Source organism: Pristis pectinata, chromosome 3 (genome assembly GCF_009764475.1).
Source record: "Pristis pectinata isolate sPriPec2 chromosome 3, sPriPec2.1.pri, whole genome shotgun sequence".
NCBI classification, from domain to species: Eukaryota; Metazoa; Chordata; class Chondrichthyes; order Rhinopristiformes; family Pristidae; genus Pristis; species Pristis pectinata.
In genome coordinates, this window is record NC_067407.1 from 61,335,616 (window position 1) to 61,353,633 (window position 18,018).

Genomic DNA, 18,018 nt, shown 5'->3' on the forward strand with positions numbered 1-18,018 from the left:
GGGTACAGAGCAGAGTTTCATTTTGATCTGAAAACCAAAGATACTTGTTCCACGGTGCTGACTTTTGCCAAGACGGATCACTTGACAGGTCAATAAGGCCCTGCCCAACCCCCGGTTCAAGTTTCAGAACATTGCATCTGAGTTGCGAGAGAGAGAGAGAGAGAGAGAGAGAGAGAGAGAGAGAGAGAGAGAGAGCCAGAGGGTGGGTAGGAGGGAGAGAGAGAGAGAGAGAGAGATAGAGAGAAAGTGTGCAGGCAAGAGAGTCAGTGCGTTAGAGTGTGAGAAAGAGAGAGAGTGAGATGTGTGAGAGTGTGCATGGGGAGAGAATCAGTGTGTGTGAGAGAGTCATTGGGTGTGAGTCAGTATATTGGTGAGAGAGAATCAGAGGTTGTGAGAGTCAGGAATATGAGAGACACCGTATATGTGTGTGGAAGAGAGTCAAAGTGTGCGTGATGGAGTCTCTGTCTGAAGGAGCCTTTTCCACTAATGGCTCAGGCAACATTTAGAAGCCGGGCCAATATTGCAGAATCACAGATCGAGTTTCCAGCAGAAGAGAGGATTTTGTTTCACAAGGGATGTACTCCTTGCAGATGCAGATGTCAAATGATGCTTTCGTGATTCTACCTCAATAACATGAACACAACCCACACAATGTGTCAGGGCACCAATTGCACTGTCCACACCTTTGCTGTCTGAGGTGTTGTTTATGGTGCCAATTTGCTGCTGGACCCTGATCTAGCTTGCCTTGTGTGTCCTGGAAACAAAGTTGAAAGAGACTGTTTTGCAGTGTGGAGTGAGAGTGATCGATAGAGGTTTTGACTTTATTCTTTAGGAATCAGATCTTTATAGCTTTCCAGTCAAACAAGTGCAGTTTCTCATGCAAGACGTCTGCCATTCACACATTAACCAGAAACTCCTCCACTTCACTCATGAGACTTACTTGTCCTTGTTGAGTAGTTGCATGGAAATAAATTGCAAAGAGTTGACACAGGCATAATAGGCCGAATGGCTTCTCTCTGAGGTTTTCTGATATTAGGGTGTTTAAGATCTTTCAGATCAACAGCCACAAAAGAGCTCTCTGCCAATATCCTCACCCGACCTCTGAAACATCTGTGATGATGATGGCAGTGATTTCCAAGTATATTAGAAAGGTCGTGCAATCTGCACTGATGATATAAAAAGTTATTCGATCCTGAGCAAGGGAACTCTTCCTGGCCAGCTTTTCTCCCTTGAGCAGCATCAATGATCACTGATGTAATATTTACTGTGTTCAAGTATTTGCCACGTTTCCTATAGTGACCTTAATTCCAAAGTGTTCATTGCTTGGGCAGTCCTTTCAGGCATCTTGAGAATGTGAGTGATGCTGGGGCAACGTATGCCCTTCACTCTCTAGGACAGATCTTACTTTTATTAATATTCATTTGTTCAAGATCTGGGCATCACTGGCAAAGCCAACATCCCTGAACTGCTCTTAAACTGAGCAGTCATTACAGAGGGCATTTAAGTCAGCCTCATTGGTGGGTCTGGAGTTAACGAAAGGCCTGGATGGAAAGGAAGGGGAGATTTCCTTCCTTCAACAGCATTAGTCATCAGGAGTGGTTTATGCAGTCTTTTTTGTCCCAAATTATTAAGTAAGTTTAAAGTCCACTGCTGCCATGGTGGGATTTGAACACGAGCCTCTGTGGTCTAGTAATTTAGCAGCTGTAACAATATCGGAAAGCAAAATGGGAGATTCATACTTCCTTTAGTGAGCTTGTAGCAGGGGATCAGGAGATGCCCAAAATGTGCTTGTTATAAATTCTCGTCAAAGATCCACACACAAGTTTCACTGCCACCCCAGCTCTCTGGCCCATCAATCTTTTTTACAGGTACTAGAGGACCTTGTATATGTGGTCAACATAATTTTTGTAACTGTGTGTTGCTGCCTCCTGGCACCTGCAGTATATTTCTTCCATTGATATCGGAAAAAAAACAGGTGGAGCCAAAGGAAACCGTCATCAGAGAAGATATCATCAGTACTTGAAGAATTTGAACTTTGCTTCAACAGGTCAGTCTCAACTTTATAGAATCTCCACCACTTACTGTGAATGCCATGAGTTGCTCAATGGTGATTAAATCTGCATTTCAATTACATGACGCAGAATTCTCAATAATGACCATAAAGAGAGAGATTGGCCTAGAAAGGTGAAAGTGAAGGGGTTTAGACTGTTTGCGGGCTGATGTATCCTAATTATATCAGAAGTAGGGAAAAAACATTTATTCATGAGGATAACTTTATTTTTTTAAATTTTATACACACAATAAAACCGTAAGACTTTCTCAAGCGTTGAAACAAAAAAAGTTTAAAATATTGGACGTGTTCAGTGTTCATTCGCCCTCCAATCAGTAAAGCAATCTTTCAGCAGTGAGTTGAGTTCCAGTTTATCACACAGAATATCAGCAGCATAAATGAGTGCACCGGAGAGTATTATGCACCAGGTCCGTACAAATGAGGTTTGACTGTCTCCCACTTAAAATGGGTAGCATAGACAGAAACCACCCCAGCCAGCAAGACAGAAGTAAGGTTAACTGTGTTGGTGCCTATGAGTGATGTGCCCAGTGGCCACTAAAATCCACCTTCATGTTTAACATCAGAATCTGGGGATCATCACAAGTTCACCTGGTCAAGATTTTTAAGTTTCTATTGAAAGTTTGAGCAAAGCAACTTTCTTATTTATCTGTGCATGTGATGGCTTTTGGTTTGAGGTGTTTTTGTTTTGTTTTTCACCTTTGCCATCAGGTGGGCACTCTGCTCAGAAGTGTCCAAGGACAGGAATACAAACAAAGCTCCCAAAGTGACTTCTGGGGTTTCTCCTGCCCCTCTTTTGGAAATTTGGCCTCTGGGCTTCCCACATTGGGTTGGGTTTGGAGGGAGTCACAGCCACTGCCAACATTACTTCTGAGGTACGGTATGTTTTTGCCATCCTATCGCAACAATGATAAAGCAGCTTTCCAACAGTAGTATGGAGTGATATGTCAATAAGATACATTTTGTCCCTTTAATGACTGGGTGGACAACACTGAACACAGTCTTGTGCATATTACAATAGTCAAACAAGAAAATTACTTAAACAAAAGTCATAAATGAGCAGCAACCATTAAAAGACATCAAATAATACTCTAGGTGGAAGATACTGCTGAAGATTATCAGGGTCACTATATTTCTGAGTGAAGTACGAACTCTTATCCATTGAATTATTCATCTTGCTGTTCAATATTCGAACAAGATCTCTTTAAAAAAGGACTCTTTGACAGTACAACATCCTCTTACTAACCCTTACATTATTTGCTAACACATTTGTTTTCAGCCCCCTTTCTAATGGAGAAGTTGTAGCAAGCTTCTTCCCAGTAGGCTAAACATTTTGAGTAGCCAACTAAAATTCATCCGAAAGATATTTCTCTAGATACAGCATGTGATTTTAGGTATTTCATATTTTCTAAGTACCAACCAGAATATGTCGTCATCCCATTCTGCTCTTCCCATATCTCAAAGAAAAAATGTTAAGAAGTCAACCCACAGTGTAATCCTTCCTTATAACTCTGTAAAAATCAATAAACTGCATTTGCATTGTTCTCATTTGGGAAGGAATGGACAGTTCAGACTATGCAATAGTTTATCATTGTGTGGATGTGGACAGGAAGATAAGGAATTCATGGCACAGTTTCTGTTGGAAATTACATTAGCAATCACTGTTTTCCAATTGCCTCCACCTGCAGAATCATCTGGGTTTGATTCCTTTGGAGAGTTAACCTCTCTTGCCTTACTCCAACCATGAACCACAAAGGTCCGTGGTGCCAAGCTGTTCAAGTAATTGAAGCTTGAAGAGGTGGTGGAGTCTGGAAGGAACGTAACTGCATCAGCATTAATTAGGTTCTTGCCAATCGGTATAAATGTCTAGTTATTAAAAGTAGTCTGTTTTTTTTTTAGCACATTTCCAAGCCCCAAAGGATAGCAATAGCTCCAGGACACACTGTTCTGGCTAAGAATAGAACAACAATCAAATCGTTTTCAATCCCACTTTAAGAAACTTATGTAAAGTGACTGGACTTTGTTTTGACAGTCTGTATGACCCAAGCATGGGTGGAGTTTCATGCGTCAACTTTCTGTTATTTTGTGGGATTCAAGAGCAAAGGGAGGAATGAATCTAACTGACCAACATGATAGATGAGCTATTGTTGGGGCTGATTACATATGAATATGATCAAGAGGTCCAGGGATGTCAACCGATACATTATTTTGGAACCAGGAAACATAGCCCTCTGCACTCCCATGTCAATGACACAGTCTTGGATCCACTGATGTCTTTTCTGTTGTGTTTCCTTTGTATCCTCTTAAGCAACACTATCCCAAAAGCTTTATCTTTGCACACAGATACAAAAAGAGCAATAGGATTAACTCTCAAGCATGTTCAAATTCTTAAGATGTAATATATTTTAAGATATTTGTGCTTACATTTGTAGGAAACTATCATATATTTTAGCAAAGAGAGGGTTTAGCAATTGGATGTAGATAATCATTGCAGGGCAGCTGCATTCCTATTCAAACTTAATAATAACTTCTTAGCCCTTGCTTAGATACTGGTTTGTAATGTATTTCCACAAGTCTTTTGATCTACATCTAAACTGTGAACCTTGCCTATAGTCGTACCTACAGCCAGACATCAGCTATTCGAGTTAATCTTAACTCCACCAACCCTCCTGCAATGAGATTGCAGCCAGAGAAGCATTCCAGGGGATCTATTATTCCCTCCTAACGAAGATCATATCCATAGCAGCAGATGACTAAGTCATAAAAGTGGCAAACTGGAAGGAAAACTAATATGGCTGTACATTATTATCCATTACTGATTGATCTAGGTGAAGTTACAATAACAACAATTGTATATACATAGTGTTTTAATATAGTAAAATATCCCAAGGAGATTTACAGGAGCACTTTCAGCCAAACTTTGAAGCTGAGCCACATACATATTAGAACTGGTGATCAGAAGCTTAGTCAGAGAGAGGCCTTAAGAAGGAAAAAAAAAGGTGGCTTAAGCAAGGGAATTTAGGGCCAAGGCAGCTGTGGGCATGGCAAAGGAAATTGGGCAGCCACATGACAATTGGATTAGGCTCTTGGAGGGCTGTAGGTCTGGAGGAGATTCTATGATCAGGAAATATGAAGTTGTGAAGAAATTTAAAAACAAGACTTAAAATCAAGGCTTTCCCTTCTGGGGGCAAGCATAGGAGCAGTTATATAAATCACTGTATTCTCTGCACTAAGGCTGAGTGGACTGTCTAATCTCATGGGACAACTTACTGTGAATTAATCCTGACCACAGAAAAAGTTGCCAGCATATGCCCATACCTTAACAGACTCCCTTCCAGTCCACAGTCACAGCTATGTCTCAGTTGAGGTGAAACCAGATAGCCTATGTTATTTTCAAATCTCCTTACACTGAACATTGGAAGCCTAGTGCTACTTTTATTAAAGGGGTGCTGCTGAATGGTATAAATATTGCACAGCCAAAAGCATTGATGAAGGAAATCTCAGGAGCACCACTGGTGATGTGACAGTCACAGCATTAAAAAGACCTTTGCCACCCCTTGTATTTGTTTTATCAAGCGCTGCAACAAAACTGAAGTCCAAAGCAAAAGGAGAAACGGGTTATGTAGCAGCTGAAGTACAAACTAGTGAAGTACAAACAATACCCGAGCATTAAACTGGGAGCAGTGGGTCGCAGGATGCCACTGTCTAATCTAATAAGACTGTGGTGCTTGCGTCTGCTATAAATGATGGGAAGCAGCTGATTGCTGGCCCAATTCCAAGGGAGTTTTACATCTGCCCTCCAGTCATAGATGCCATTGCCATCATAAATTAGTTTAAATGATCATAATCTGGAACACCCTCAAAGAATTTAATGAGGGGTTGGTCAGGCTGGATGTTCCAATTTAGCCGATTGGTAAGAGTATACAAGAAATCTGAATGCATACCCCCTAAAATGGCTTGATGTTTTCACTACATTGATAATGACCTCAGTTTCCTAGGTAATATACACACTATACCTTTTAAATCCTATCTTCACATTAATTACCTCAACAAGTTTTCTCCCTGTCTTCCTTACAACTATAAGAGAGGTAAATATCCGGCACAGAAGGTCTGTTGGTTTTGGAACAGTTTTTACTTTCTCATGTGTTTTGCCACACTGATGTCAAAGGACTGCTGGGATTTTATGTGCTCTGCCAGAACTGTAGCCTTTCTGATATAATTCTGTGTTGAAGGTGCCTCAAAAATATTGATGTAGTATTCTGCCTTAAGTTATGAAACATAGTTTACCTTGAGGGGAGCTGCAAGTCCAACAGGAAGATCACAGGACAGACACTGCAGTATCAGTGTTCTGCCAGTACATAGCACTCTTACATTTTGCAATGGTGTGGCCAAAGGTTTAACTGTAGTATAAATGATAACTGTCTCACTAGGCTGGGCATTGTTAATGTTTTCAAGTGAGAAGGGGTAGCAAAGAAGGGCTTATCTAATTAAGTGAGCAAATGTGTTCAAAACTTTGCTAGATCAACCCCCTTCATCTGAGAATACATTCTCCATTCAGTACACCCTTCATGGTTGAGGAATTGAACAGAGTGGTAAGGATATCAGACAAATTGAAAAGAAGAGAGAGCAAAGACTGAGGTAAGTGAAGATTCCACGTGGTTTAATACTGAATTGAATGTGGAAGGAGTAATATGGATGGTTCAGTTATTATTTAGTCCTTTTTTTTACAAAACAAGTTAAGATTTACAGGGAAAGTGATGAGTGGGACTAATCAGATTGTTCTCTCAAAGAGCTGACAAAGGAATATCGTTCTCCTTTTGTGATATATTATTCAATGACCTTTGATCAAGATCCCTTTCCATTAGCAGAGTCATTGCTTTATTCAAAAGTTTGATTACTTCGAGGGACTTATCTAACTGCACACTCACAATAATCATCAGCACCTCGTCAAGGTTTGGATGCAGAATCAATTTGATGCTGACCCTGGTTTAACAAATGCAGGTTAAAGACTCTGGCATACTTTCCAAAAATTAGACATTAGTGTTAACCCTGGCTGAAAGGTTACTGGGCGTAGATAGCAATGCAGAATTAAGGTTCATCCAGATCTGCCATGATCCTTCTGAAGGGGAGCACAGGTTTGAGAATAAGTATATAAATGTACTGCTGTAATCTCTCTATATCCTGTAGCAGCCACTCTTATAATCACACTGAATATAGTTACTTGTTGGTACTTGTTGGTAATGAGGTTAAGAGCACCCAATTAGAGGACCTCTTTGTCTTAGGCATGAATGTTGCTTGCATTCAGGGGCGAAGTGGAACCTGACTTAAAACGTGTAAAGCATCCTTTAACTCACTGTACTAGCTCATCAAAATTGTAAAAGTGATGCCAGTGTTTAAGAAGGGATGGAGGCAAAAGGCAGGAAACTATAGGCCAGTTAGACTAACCTCGGTGGTTAGTAAGATTTTAGAGTCCATTATTAAGGATGACATTTCGGCGTATTTGGTAGTATATGATTAAATAGGATGAAGTCAGAATGGTTTCGTTAAGGGGAGATCTTGCCTGACAAATTTGTTAGAATTCTTTGAGGAGGTAACAAGCAGGTTAGGCAAAGGAGAGTCAGTGGATGTTATTTACTTAGATTTTCAGAAGGCCTTTGACAAGGTGCTGCAGATGAAGCTGCTAAACAAGACCCCATGGTGTTAGAGGTAAGGTACTAGCATGGAGAGAAGATTGGCTGACTGGCATAAGACAAAGAGTAAGGATAAAAGGGTCCTTTTCAGGAGGGCTGCCCGTGACTAGTGGAGTTCTGAAGGAGTCAGTGTTGGAATCTCAGCTTTTCACTTTATACATCACTGATCTGGATGAAGGAACTGGTGGCATTGTGGCTAAGTTTGCAGACGCTGCCAAGATAGGTGGAGGCAGGGAATCTGTAGAAGGACTTGGACAGTTTGGGAGAGTAGGCAAAGTGGCAGATGGAATACAGAGTAGGGAAGTGTGGGGTTATGCACACTGGTAGGAAGAATAAAACTGTAGACTATTTTCCAAATAGGGAGGAAATTCAGAAATCAGCAGTGCAAAGGGACTTGGGAGTCCTATTTCAGGATTCCCTCAAGGTTAACTTTCAGGTCAAGTTGGTAGCAAAGAAGGCAAATGCAATGTTAGCATTCATTTTGAGAGGACTAGAATATAAAAGCAAGGATATACTGCTGAGGCTTTACATTGGTCAGACTGCATTTGGAATATTGTGAGGAATTTTGGGCACCATATCAAATGAAGGATGTGCTGGCCCTGGAGAGGGTTCAAAGGAGGTTCACAAGAATGATCCCGGGAATGAAAGGGTTAACACATGAGGAGCGTTTGATGCCTCTGGGCCTGTACTTGAAGTTCAGAAGGATGAGTGGGGGGCATCTCATTGAAAGCTATTGGATCTTGAGTGGACGTGGTGAGGATGTTTCCATTAGTAGGAGAGTCTATGATCTGAGCCTCAGAATAAAGGGATATCCCTTGAAAACTGGGATGAGTAGGAATTTCTTCAGCCAGAGGGTGGTGAATCTGTGGAATTCGTTGCCACAGAGGGCTGTTAAGGCCAAGTCATTGGGTGTATTTAAGGCAGAGATGGATAGGTTCTTAATTGGTAAGGCGGGAGAATGGGGTTTAAAAAGAATTAGCCATGATTGAATGGCAGAGCAGACATAATGGGCCAAATGGCCTAATTCTGCTCCTATATTTTGTGGTCAACAGTCTCACTTTTCCAATATCTAATTAGCCCCACAACCCTATTCTTTCCCTATAACCCATCATATTTTTGAGGAAGAATAAGTAAAGGCAAGATAAACCAAATGTTACATTTTTAAAAGCAGTATGAGAACAAAGCATTGGGGTGTATGTATGCAGACAATAAAGGTAGCAGGATAAAGTCAAAAGGCTGAAAAAACTGCTAGATGATTAAGAGATTAACTACAAAAACAAATTTCTGCAATCCTTTATAAACCACCAGTTAGGTCTTAGTGAAGTACTGTGCCAACGCCTTGAACAGGCTACAGAAAAGATCTATTCAAAATAGAACCAGAAATGAAGGATTTTGGTTGCTTGGGGACTCTGGAGATTGGTGAGGTTCTGCTTGGGGGAAATCAGGAGGAGATTTGATAGAGGTGTTCAGAATTGTGAATAGTTTTAATGTAGTAAACATGGAGAAACTGCACTGGCAGTAGACAGGACACACAAACGATGATTTTCAAAGAACCTGAGACAACTTAAAACAACCTGCAGTGAGCTGTTGTGATCTAAGTTGTGCTGACTGAAAAGAAGCAAATTTGAAAGAAACTTGGATAAATATTGGAAGAGGAGGGAATTTGCATGGCTATAAATAAAGAGCAGTGGAGAGTGACTAATTGGATATTTGAACCAAAGAGTTGGCTTAAGTACAATGACCTGAATGGCTTCCTATGTTATGTTGTTCTGTGGCTTTACCCTCTTAAATTTTCAAATCTGTTCAGGTTGAAATAGTTGGCTGCTTCTCATTCTGCTTTTACAATTAAAATGCTTTAAAACTGAAACACTAAGAATATAAGTATATGGTAAGAGGCTAATGGGTTAATTGTACTGGTGAACAAAACCATGGTTTTCAATCAGACTGTCTTCATACAGCCAATGCAGAGCAAACATAAGTGTGGCCCACAGTTTTGGTAGGGTTTTAATTCCTTTTTTGACATCAAAGATGTTTTCCCAATGTAGTGTAGAATGTGAAAGAAGTATAAGCTACTCAATAACCTTTCCTAGTCCATTACTTGCAACCAACTAACTCTTGTATTTTTTGTTAAGGATTGATGTAGATATACCAATACTGGTTAAAGATGCTGTGCGATAGCTGAACAAACTTCCATATAGGTTTTGTATTCATTATACCAATAGAATAATGATGTTGCTATTACCAATTGGCCATTCAGCACAATTCGTGATGTTAGCAACTAATCCCTGTTCCCCTAGCTTAAGTGAAGGTTAGCAGTGAATGGGTTTGAAATCAGAGGAGAGATGATGTAATTCAGCGGGAATGGCTCCAAAGTTTGGCCTGAAAGTGGGTAGGAAGACTGATGGAGGTAGGGAGTTTGACAGTATTGAGGTCCTGGGAAGCAAAGCGCTGTAGTGGAAAAGGGAGATGAGATAAAAGTTTGGAAGAATAATGACTAGCAGTGTTAACATAAATTGAGTGAATACAGGAGAAGTATGAATGAAATACAAAGCTCATGTTGTATCTCACACAAACTCCTGACACAGTAAGTCTGACTCCTACACAGTTTAGCCTCTAGGTGTCAGAATAAAACTGCTGAATTAATAAAATCCGTGTCCATTATAATAACAGTTCATTGTATTCCTCACAGCGACCTTCATAAATTCACAGAAAAAAAATTATTGCCCTTGTAACTCCTGCTTTCTTTGAATAGAACAATATAACGTGTTTGTGACATTACTGCTGGTCCAAGACCAGAATGCTCCTGGCCAGTTGATGCAGTGTCTATTTTCTCTTCCACGCTAGTGAAATCCATGTTGCGTTTCTTTCTGAAGGTTCTCCTCAGCATTGGGGTCCCGGCAAGTACACTCATCCTGTTCATCACAGTCAGCAGCAAAGGGAATTACCTATGAGGAAGCAATTGGAAAGGGTACAACTTGAAGTGGAAGGGTTTGAAGATAAACAACAATAAAATGATAGATCAGCCGCAAGCAAAGCAGGTCACCATTTGGGCTGAAGCCAAGAGATATAGAGAAGGAAAGTCTATCCAGACTTTATTTAAACAGAAAGCAGGTTCCATAAGTGTTGGGCTAAATGTTAACAGTTCTGTGTACATATGATGTTTATATCAAGGAATGTATTACACAGGAATCGACACATGTAGAGTTGGAACCTGCTGAAGAAGCGATGGCATATGAATATAAGTGTACAAATCAGTCCAGGGAGGGGGAAGATGCCTCATTTAGCACAAGTTCCTGCTCAATTTTTGCCACACCACTTTTAACCTTTAAAAACATCTCACCTTGAAATGCTCAATAAGTTTCATTAAATAATTGCAATTTCATGTCAATTGATCCTTTAAGCTCATTACAGCCGAGTAACTAATAGTGTGAGTATCCTTTTGATGATACAGTAATTGTTAGTGATGCAAAAGCAAAACACCATATGTTGTAAATCTGAAAATGTTGGAAATACTGAACCAGAGAGGCATCATTTGTAGAAAGATGAACTATTAACATTTCATGCTGTTGATTTTTTGTCAAAACTGCTAAGAGATAAAACTTTTGTTATTTATGGTACAAGAAAAGAGGAAAGGGAGGAGGAGAGAAAGGGAGGAGGAGAGAAAGAGATCTGCTCCTACAGAAGCCAAAGAAATTACAAAGGCAAAAATGGGTGATTATGGGTCAAGAGGAAAATCAGAAACACTGCAGATGCTGGAAATCTGAAATAAAAACAGAAAATGTTGTACATGCTCAGCAGGTCAGGTAACATCTGTGGAAAGAGTAGCAGAGTTAATGTTTCAGTTCAGAGTCCTTTCGGGTCCAGATGAGGTATTGATGAGAAAATGTTGAACTCAGTAGTATCAGGAAGGCTAAATGATACAAGTATGGTTCCTTGAGTTTACACTGAGCTTTATTGACACAGTACAAGAGAAAGAGAGAGAGCGAGAGAGAGAGAGAGAGAGAGAGAGATCAGAGTGGTAGCAGGATGAACAAGTAAGCTGACCAGGATTGTGCTTGCTACCTGAGGTAAGTGATCACCTGATCTGTAATGGTCTCCCCTGTGTTAGGAAGATTGCATTGTGGAAAGCAAAAAACAGTACACTAAATTGAAAGAGGGAAGAGTAAGGTGCTTTTATGGTTTTGATGGTCTGTGGAAAGTTGGAAGTAGGAAGGGAAAAGGATATCCAGTAACCTACAAGGCTCCAGACCAAGGCTTGGGACATGGGATCAATTGTGTTGTGCTCAGCCTGGATTTGATGCACCAAGTAGGAATCCTCTGTGCCACAGATTCATAGATTTCTATGACTCTTTGTATTACCAATGGCATCAGTCTGTATGTGTCAGAAGTGGCAGTCGATGATCTGTTCAATGCAGGCATAAGGGGCTGGAGATAAAAAGAGGAAACCCTACCACGTTTCCTGGAGGGAAAGACAAAGTGAAAGAATTCTCAGGCTTCTAATGGTCAGCACCATCAACTCCTCAGTTTGCCTTCCTGTATCATAAAGAGAGGAGGACAATTTAATTTACTTCATAGTGCTGCCATTTTGCACTGAGCATTTCATATTGTCTCTTCCTGAGCTAAAAATTAAATTAATCCACAAAGTGAGAACTTGGGCTGCAAAGTAGAATCTATTCTCAGATGAAGGAATTGAATAAGACCTATTCAAATGATGGAATGCTGTCTCAGGGATATATCTATTCTCAAGAAAACATGGTCTCAATGAGTAGGCTTGGCAACCAGGTAAGTAGGAACAAAGCTTGTATAGAGCCAAAGGACTTGAGATACTTCTAATAACATTGAAAATGCTGTGACAAATCATAGAACTTAACTCATTTGCAAAACATGCCTGGTTCTGGGTATGGGAAACATCATTTTGGAACTCCATTTCTAACTCTTCTGAAGGTTCAGATACTTTCAGCCTACAAAGGAGTTAGCTTGGATTAGTGGAGTAAAGCCAGCATTTGAAGTTTTTCTTAAAATATTCAAACCATGATGAGCCAAAACTCTTTCCAAATAAATTTCAGCAGAACTGGAGCAATATGCTCCAAACCACTAGCTGTGAAGTTTTGCATGATTGTTCTTTTGTATTTAATGTTTCAGCTGAGAAACATCATCCACTTATATTCCTATCTTTCCTCTGTCACCTTTATCACCTTGAGGCAGGGTTCACTGAATGAACGCCACACCGCCTCAATTAAAAATAAGGCAGGATCAATGGTCCATTTGTGTCCCGGTAGCTCCTCTGCTGTGGATCACAAGATCCCATTGAAAAAAGGTCATTGATTCCACAGGAGCTGGAAGGTACTGTAGATAACAGAAAGTGGAAATATGGAAGTTTAATTTCTCGAGGTTGAAGCTGGCAATTATTCCCCCTTTCTTGCAGCTGCCTGCCTAAGTTCCCTCAATGCTGCGTCCTCATTTTGGGAGGGGGCACAATACAAGCTCCACTCATTACCTTGAACTTGATGACCTACCTGCTTCAGCTGGGAGGACTGAATGCACATTTCAAGGTATACACAACAATAGCATCAAAGGCCAAGAGAGTTTTAAAACCCTTTCTTGTTTGCCTAATTGCACCATCCATACCCATCCCCAAAATTCAGTGTGAAGGCAGGAATCAGAAACTGACTTAATGCTCCTGGAGTAAGTTGTGATTGAAAAGTGGCAGCTATCCATTTCAACTAGAAAGTGTTAGATATAGACAGAATCATGCAGTGTGAAAACAAGTCCTTCAACCCAACCATCAGGCATCCATTTATATTAATCCTGTTTTATTCTTCCCGTATTCCCATCAACTAGTCCTAGATTCCAACACCCACTGACAATACGGGCAACTTTACTGTGGCCAATTAACCTACAAAACCACATCTTTGGGATGTGGGAGGAAACCACATGGTCACAGGGAGAATGTACAAATCTCACACAGACACCACCATCAGTCAAGATTGAACCTGGTTGTTGGAGCTATGACATAGCAGCTCTACTGGATGTAGCACTATGCTGGCCCATTGCAAGTTAAGAAAGAGCAGAACTTGGTTGAATGTTAGGCAGTATTCCTCCTCCCCCTGCACCCCCCCCCCCCCCCCCCCCCCACCACCACCCCAAAAGGGCAGTGGATCTGTAAACAGTTTCCACCTTGTGGTGAACAATATTTTACTGTCCAGGGAGACCATGTATGGGACACTTTTGCATCCTTGACCATAGCCACCTGAGCTGATTTTGATTATCTAAGAAGTTCAAAAAGGAATTCTACAATTTAGACATCGTGTCCCTCCTGCAGATGGGAGCTGATTTTTCACCTCTCCTATGAGATTATATTGTTATAAACAAGAAAACAGGAGGAGTAGTAGACCACCTGGATCTTCAAGCTCGTTGGATTCTACTTTGTTTTATGGGATAGGTTGGATGGATATAGATTTTTTTCCCTGACCGCCTTTTTTTGTTCATTCTAAAACAAAGCAAAATATCCCATTCTCCTTTTTCTATCCATCTCATAAGGAAAGGAATTCTACAGGGAAACGGGAAACATTTTGAATTGCATGCAAGAAGAAGCTATGGTTCACTTCACCTGTATTATCTGGTATCTCATCTGTCCACTTTAGTGTGCCTCAGCTAAACTACAAGCTATGTTATCTGACCAAACTGAAGTTACTACAAAAAAATACAATTCAATGTAGACAAGTATCACTTCAGCAAGGCATAATTGAACAAAGTAATGCCAAATGAAATATTAGTAGGGATGAATAAGTTCGATGGAACAACTGTCTTTTAAGGAGGATTGTTAACAAAAAGTTCAGGGTGAGTTCCCAAGTGGAGCAGTTGGTAGCTTAAGGGAATAGTGGATATTTGGAAGGCTTGGAAAAGGTATGGGTGTTGTGAGATTGGGAAGGAGTGTGTCTAATAAGACTTAATCCCACTGAAAATACTGTAAAGTTTGGGCTGTTAGAGACTGGAAGCAAATCCAGGTCTGGCAAAATAGACAATGAAATGCAAGGTTAATGTTATGGATAATGTAATATTAGATAAAGGATGGAAAACTGACTGGGAGAGAGCTGCAAAAGCCTGGTCACATTACAAAAGCATTGCTGAGTTTTGGAGGTGGTGATATTAGAGGCAGAAGTCAATTTATTTGTACAGGAGAGGGTGTCCTTGGGTTTAGCTGGGGAAAAATGAAGGTTCAACCAAGAATGTGAAATGGAAGAAAGAAGTAGATGGCTAGAGATTGACGTCAGCATGCTTGTGGAAGTTAACCTTGTGGTTGCACATGAGAAAAATAAAAGAGGGGAATGCAGATTTCTTATTTAAATACTGGAGAAGGGTAGAAACCTGATGTGAAAGGTAGCCATAAGAATGGGAGGGTATTCAATGATGTATGTAGACAATAGGATAGTACTCTGCCCCAACAAAGTTTTCTTCAGGGGGAGTTAAATTTGGAGGGTCAGTACTAGAGGAGGGGGATCCATTTTCCATACAGGTGGTATCAAGACCAGGAAAAGGGGGTGGGGGTCAGGAGGGAATGGCACATTCAGTAGGTTAGGGAGAATAAGATCAGGGTAGCCTTGTAGATGAATAAGATGTGGTTCATGCAGACAACAGCAGGGTGAATTTGTGATTGAAGCCAGCAGAACAGAAAAACAAGGGAGGCAGTGATGGTAAGAGGGCCTCCTTGAATATTGTTAGGAGAGTTTACAAGTAGAGAGAAAAGGTAGAAAGATTGAGGCAGCAAGATCAGGATTGAAGCAAGAGAGAAAATTATCAAGTAGCTTGGGAAGATATTCCTCCTTCCCTTAGACCACAGGGGTCTCTTGGATGGCTATAACACAGGCAACACAAGGTTAACATACTATTGAAAGTTAGGGTACTAGGCAGAACAGTTGCTCAAGATAGCTGTGTAATTTCTATGTGCATCTTGCAAAAAAAATGTAGTATGCAAGCCCCCATAATTTACTGTCTGTCCATAACTCTCAACAGTGACTTTTATTTTTAAAAAGATCATAAACTTTACAAGAGTGCTGGCAGTTTCTGGATATGAACTACCTTACTCCAGGAACATTTTGAACAGTGTGACTATCTTATCAATCTCAAAAGTGCAATTTGAAACTTTGAGAAACTTCATAGAGTAACTATGCAACATAAACACCCCAGACGAGTGGTCCTAACAGAATATTGCATTGTGGGAATTTGCCTGTAATTCACAGTGATTATTGTCATAGAGACTGTTTGACAACATGAAAGTAAGTATTGCATTTTTTATACAGAGGAATGTATAAAAACTTAAAAGGCCACAGCATCCATGCGTCTCGCCCTATTGATCATTCCTATCTAATAACATTTCCCTCCCTGTCTTTATTCTACTCTCTAAATCTATCAGCCCCTGCTTTTTCCCTTCTTACCTTCTGCATAAACTGTCTTTTGTCCCATTACTTCAGATTTTGCTCCCTGGTATTAGAAGATGGCTGAGTCACGACAGTTTTATGCAGCAGGCCCTTTCAGTGTTAACCCTGCTAATTTGCAGGCTTAGTTGTGGTAAGCAAGGAGTTAGACATGTGCATATATCACAAGCACTCCCAGGGAACACAAGAGGTAGAAAGTTGCAACCAGTTTTCATAATTAAACCCTTTTAGCACCAGGATCATTCTTCTGAATCTGTGTTACACTTGCTTCATGGCAAAACAAATGCATCTTATCAGAGCATCTCTCCAGCAAAATCTGTTTCACTCCTCTATCATCACTGAAACACTCCCCTACCTCTTCCCTATTGAGCAACTGGAAGAGGTGCAACAATTTATACAAATACACCAGGCAGGTGAAATAGCAACTTATTACTTTCAATTTTTTCCTCATTATTCACGACACACAGGAGCATGAAATTCCCATGGGTAATTGGAAAAACACAGGTGCCTCTGAGGTCATTGACAATGCTATTCAGTAACCAACCTCTCCATGGATTGCAACTTCTGTGCAAGTTTCAGCTTATATCGTCAACCTACCCATGTTCCTGACCTTCTCCTAATCCAACCCCACACACACAGATCTGCAGATTGTAAGCAAGCAGGTAACAAGGACTTAGTATACTATATTCATTGATCACAGTATGCTTTCTACAGTAAAGAGACAACATGCAGATGGGGAGCCATTTGACAAGCATGACCCTTGATTTACTTGATTTACCCTTCATCTTACTTGTTCTGTCCTCAGTCTCCAACAGTGAAGCTTCACACAAGTTTGAGGATAGCAACCGATCTTCTAACCAGACATAGTTATAGCCCTCCAAAATTGGCACCACATTCAACAATTTCAGATAATGATTCCAAAACAACATTTATATCTCCTGTGGACTGGCAATTTTAAACTTTGACCCACCACCACGAATTTGCCATTTAATCTCCCCTGTATTCTACTCTAACTCACGCTCTCCGTCAACTTCTCCTCCACTTTCTTCTCTCCATCTTAAAATGTATATAATTTAATTACATTCTAATGGAAGATATATTTAACCTCTCACTAACTACCTCCGCAGATGCTGCCTGACCCACTTAGCACTTCCTTCCTGTTCCTCTTTAGTTCAGATAACAATCAGCTGTGGAGTTCTGCTTGTCTTCTTATATGTCCTCGAGTTACCTGCTCTGTCAAAGAGGAACATAGAACAGGAACAGGCTCTTCAGCCCACAATGTTGTGCCTAATTAATTTAGCTAATGACACTTAATCCCTTCTGCCTGTACATGATCCATATTCCTCCACTCTCTACCCATTCATGTGCCTATCTAAGAGCCTCTTAAACACCTCTATCATATCTGCCTCCAATACCACCCCTGGAAGCACATTCCCGGCACTCCCTGTGTAAACAAAACTTGCCCTACACATCTCCTTTGATTTTTTCCCCTCTCATCTTCAATGCATGCCCTCGAGTATTAGACACTTCGACCCCGGAAAAAAGATACTGACTGTTTACTCTATCTGTGCCTCTTATGAGCTTCTATCAGGTCTCCCCTTAGCCTCTGCTGCTCCACAGAAAACAACCTCTCCTTGTAGCACGTGTCCCCTAATCCAGGCAGTATCCTCATAAACCTCTTCTAAACCCTCTCCATAGCCTCCACATCCTTCCTATAATGGGGCGACCAGAACTGAATGCAATACTCCAGATGCGAACTAACAAGAGTTTTATAAAGCTGCAACATAACATCCTGACTCTTGAACTCAATGCCTTGACTAAAAAA

The 18,018-nt window shown here is 40.6% G+C and overlaps 1 protein-coding gene across 1 annotated transcript in view; it reads right to left on the reverse strand.

Moving 5' to 3' along the window:
- Nucleotides 1–10,574: 10,574 nt before the first annotated feature.
- The window catches only part of LOC127567956 (pappalysin-2-like), a 290,468-nt gene continuing 283,024 nt past the window's right edge, over nucleotides 10,575–18,018 (reverse strand). Inside the window, 1 exon segment of the mRNA XM_052011199.1 lies at nucleotides 10,575–10,703. Within this exon segment, the coding sequence (XP_051867159.1) occupies nucleotides 10,599–10,703 (105 nt within the window). The 3' untranslated portion in view covers nucleotides 10,575–10,598.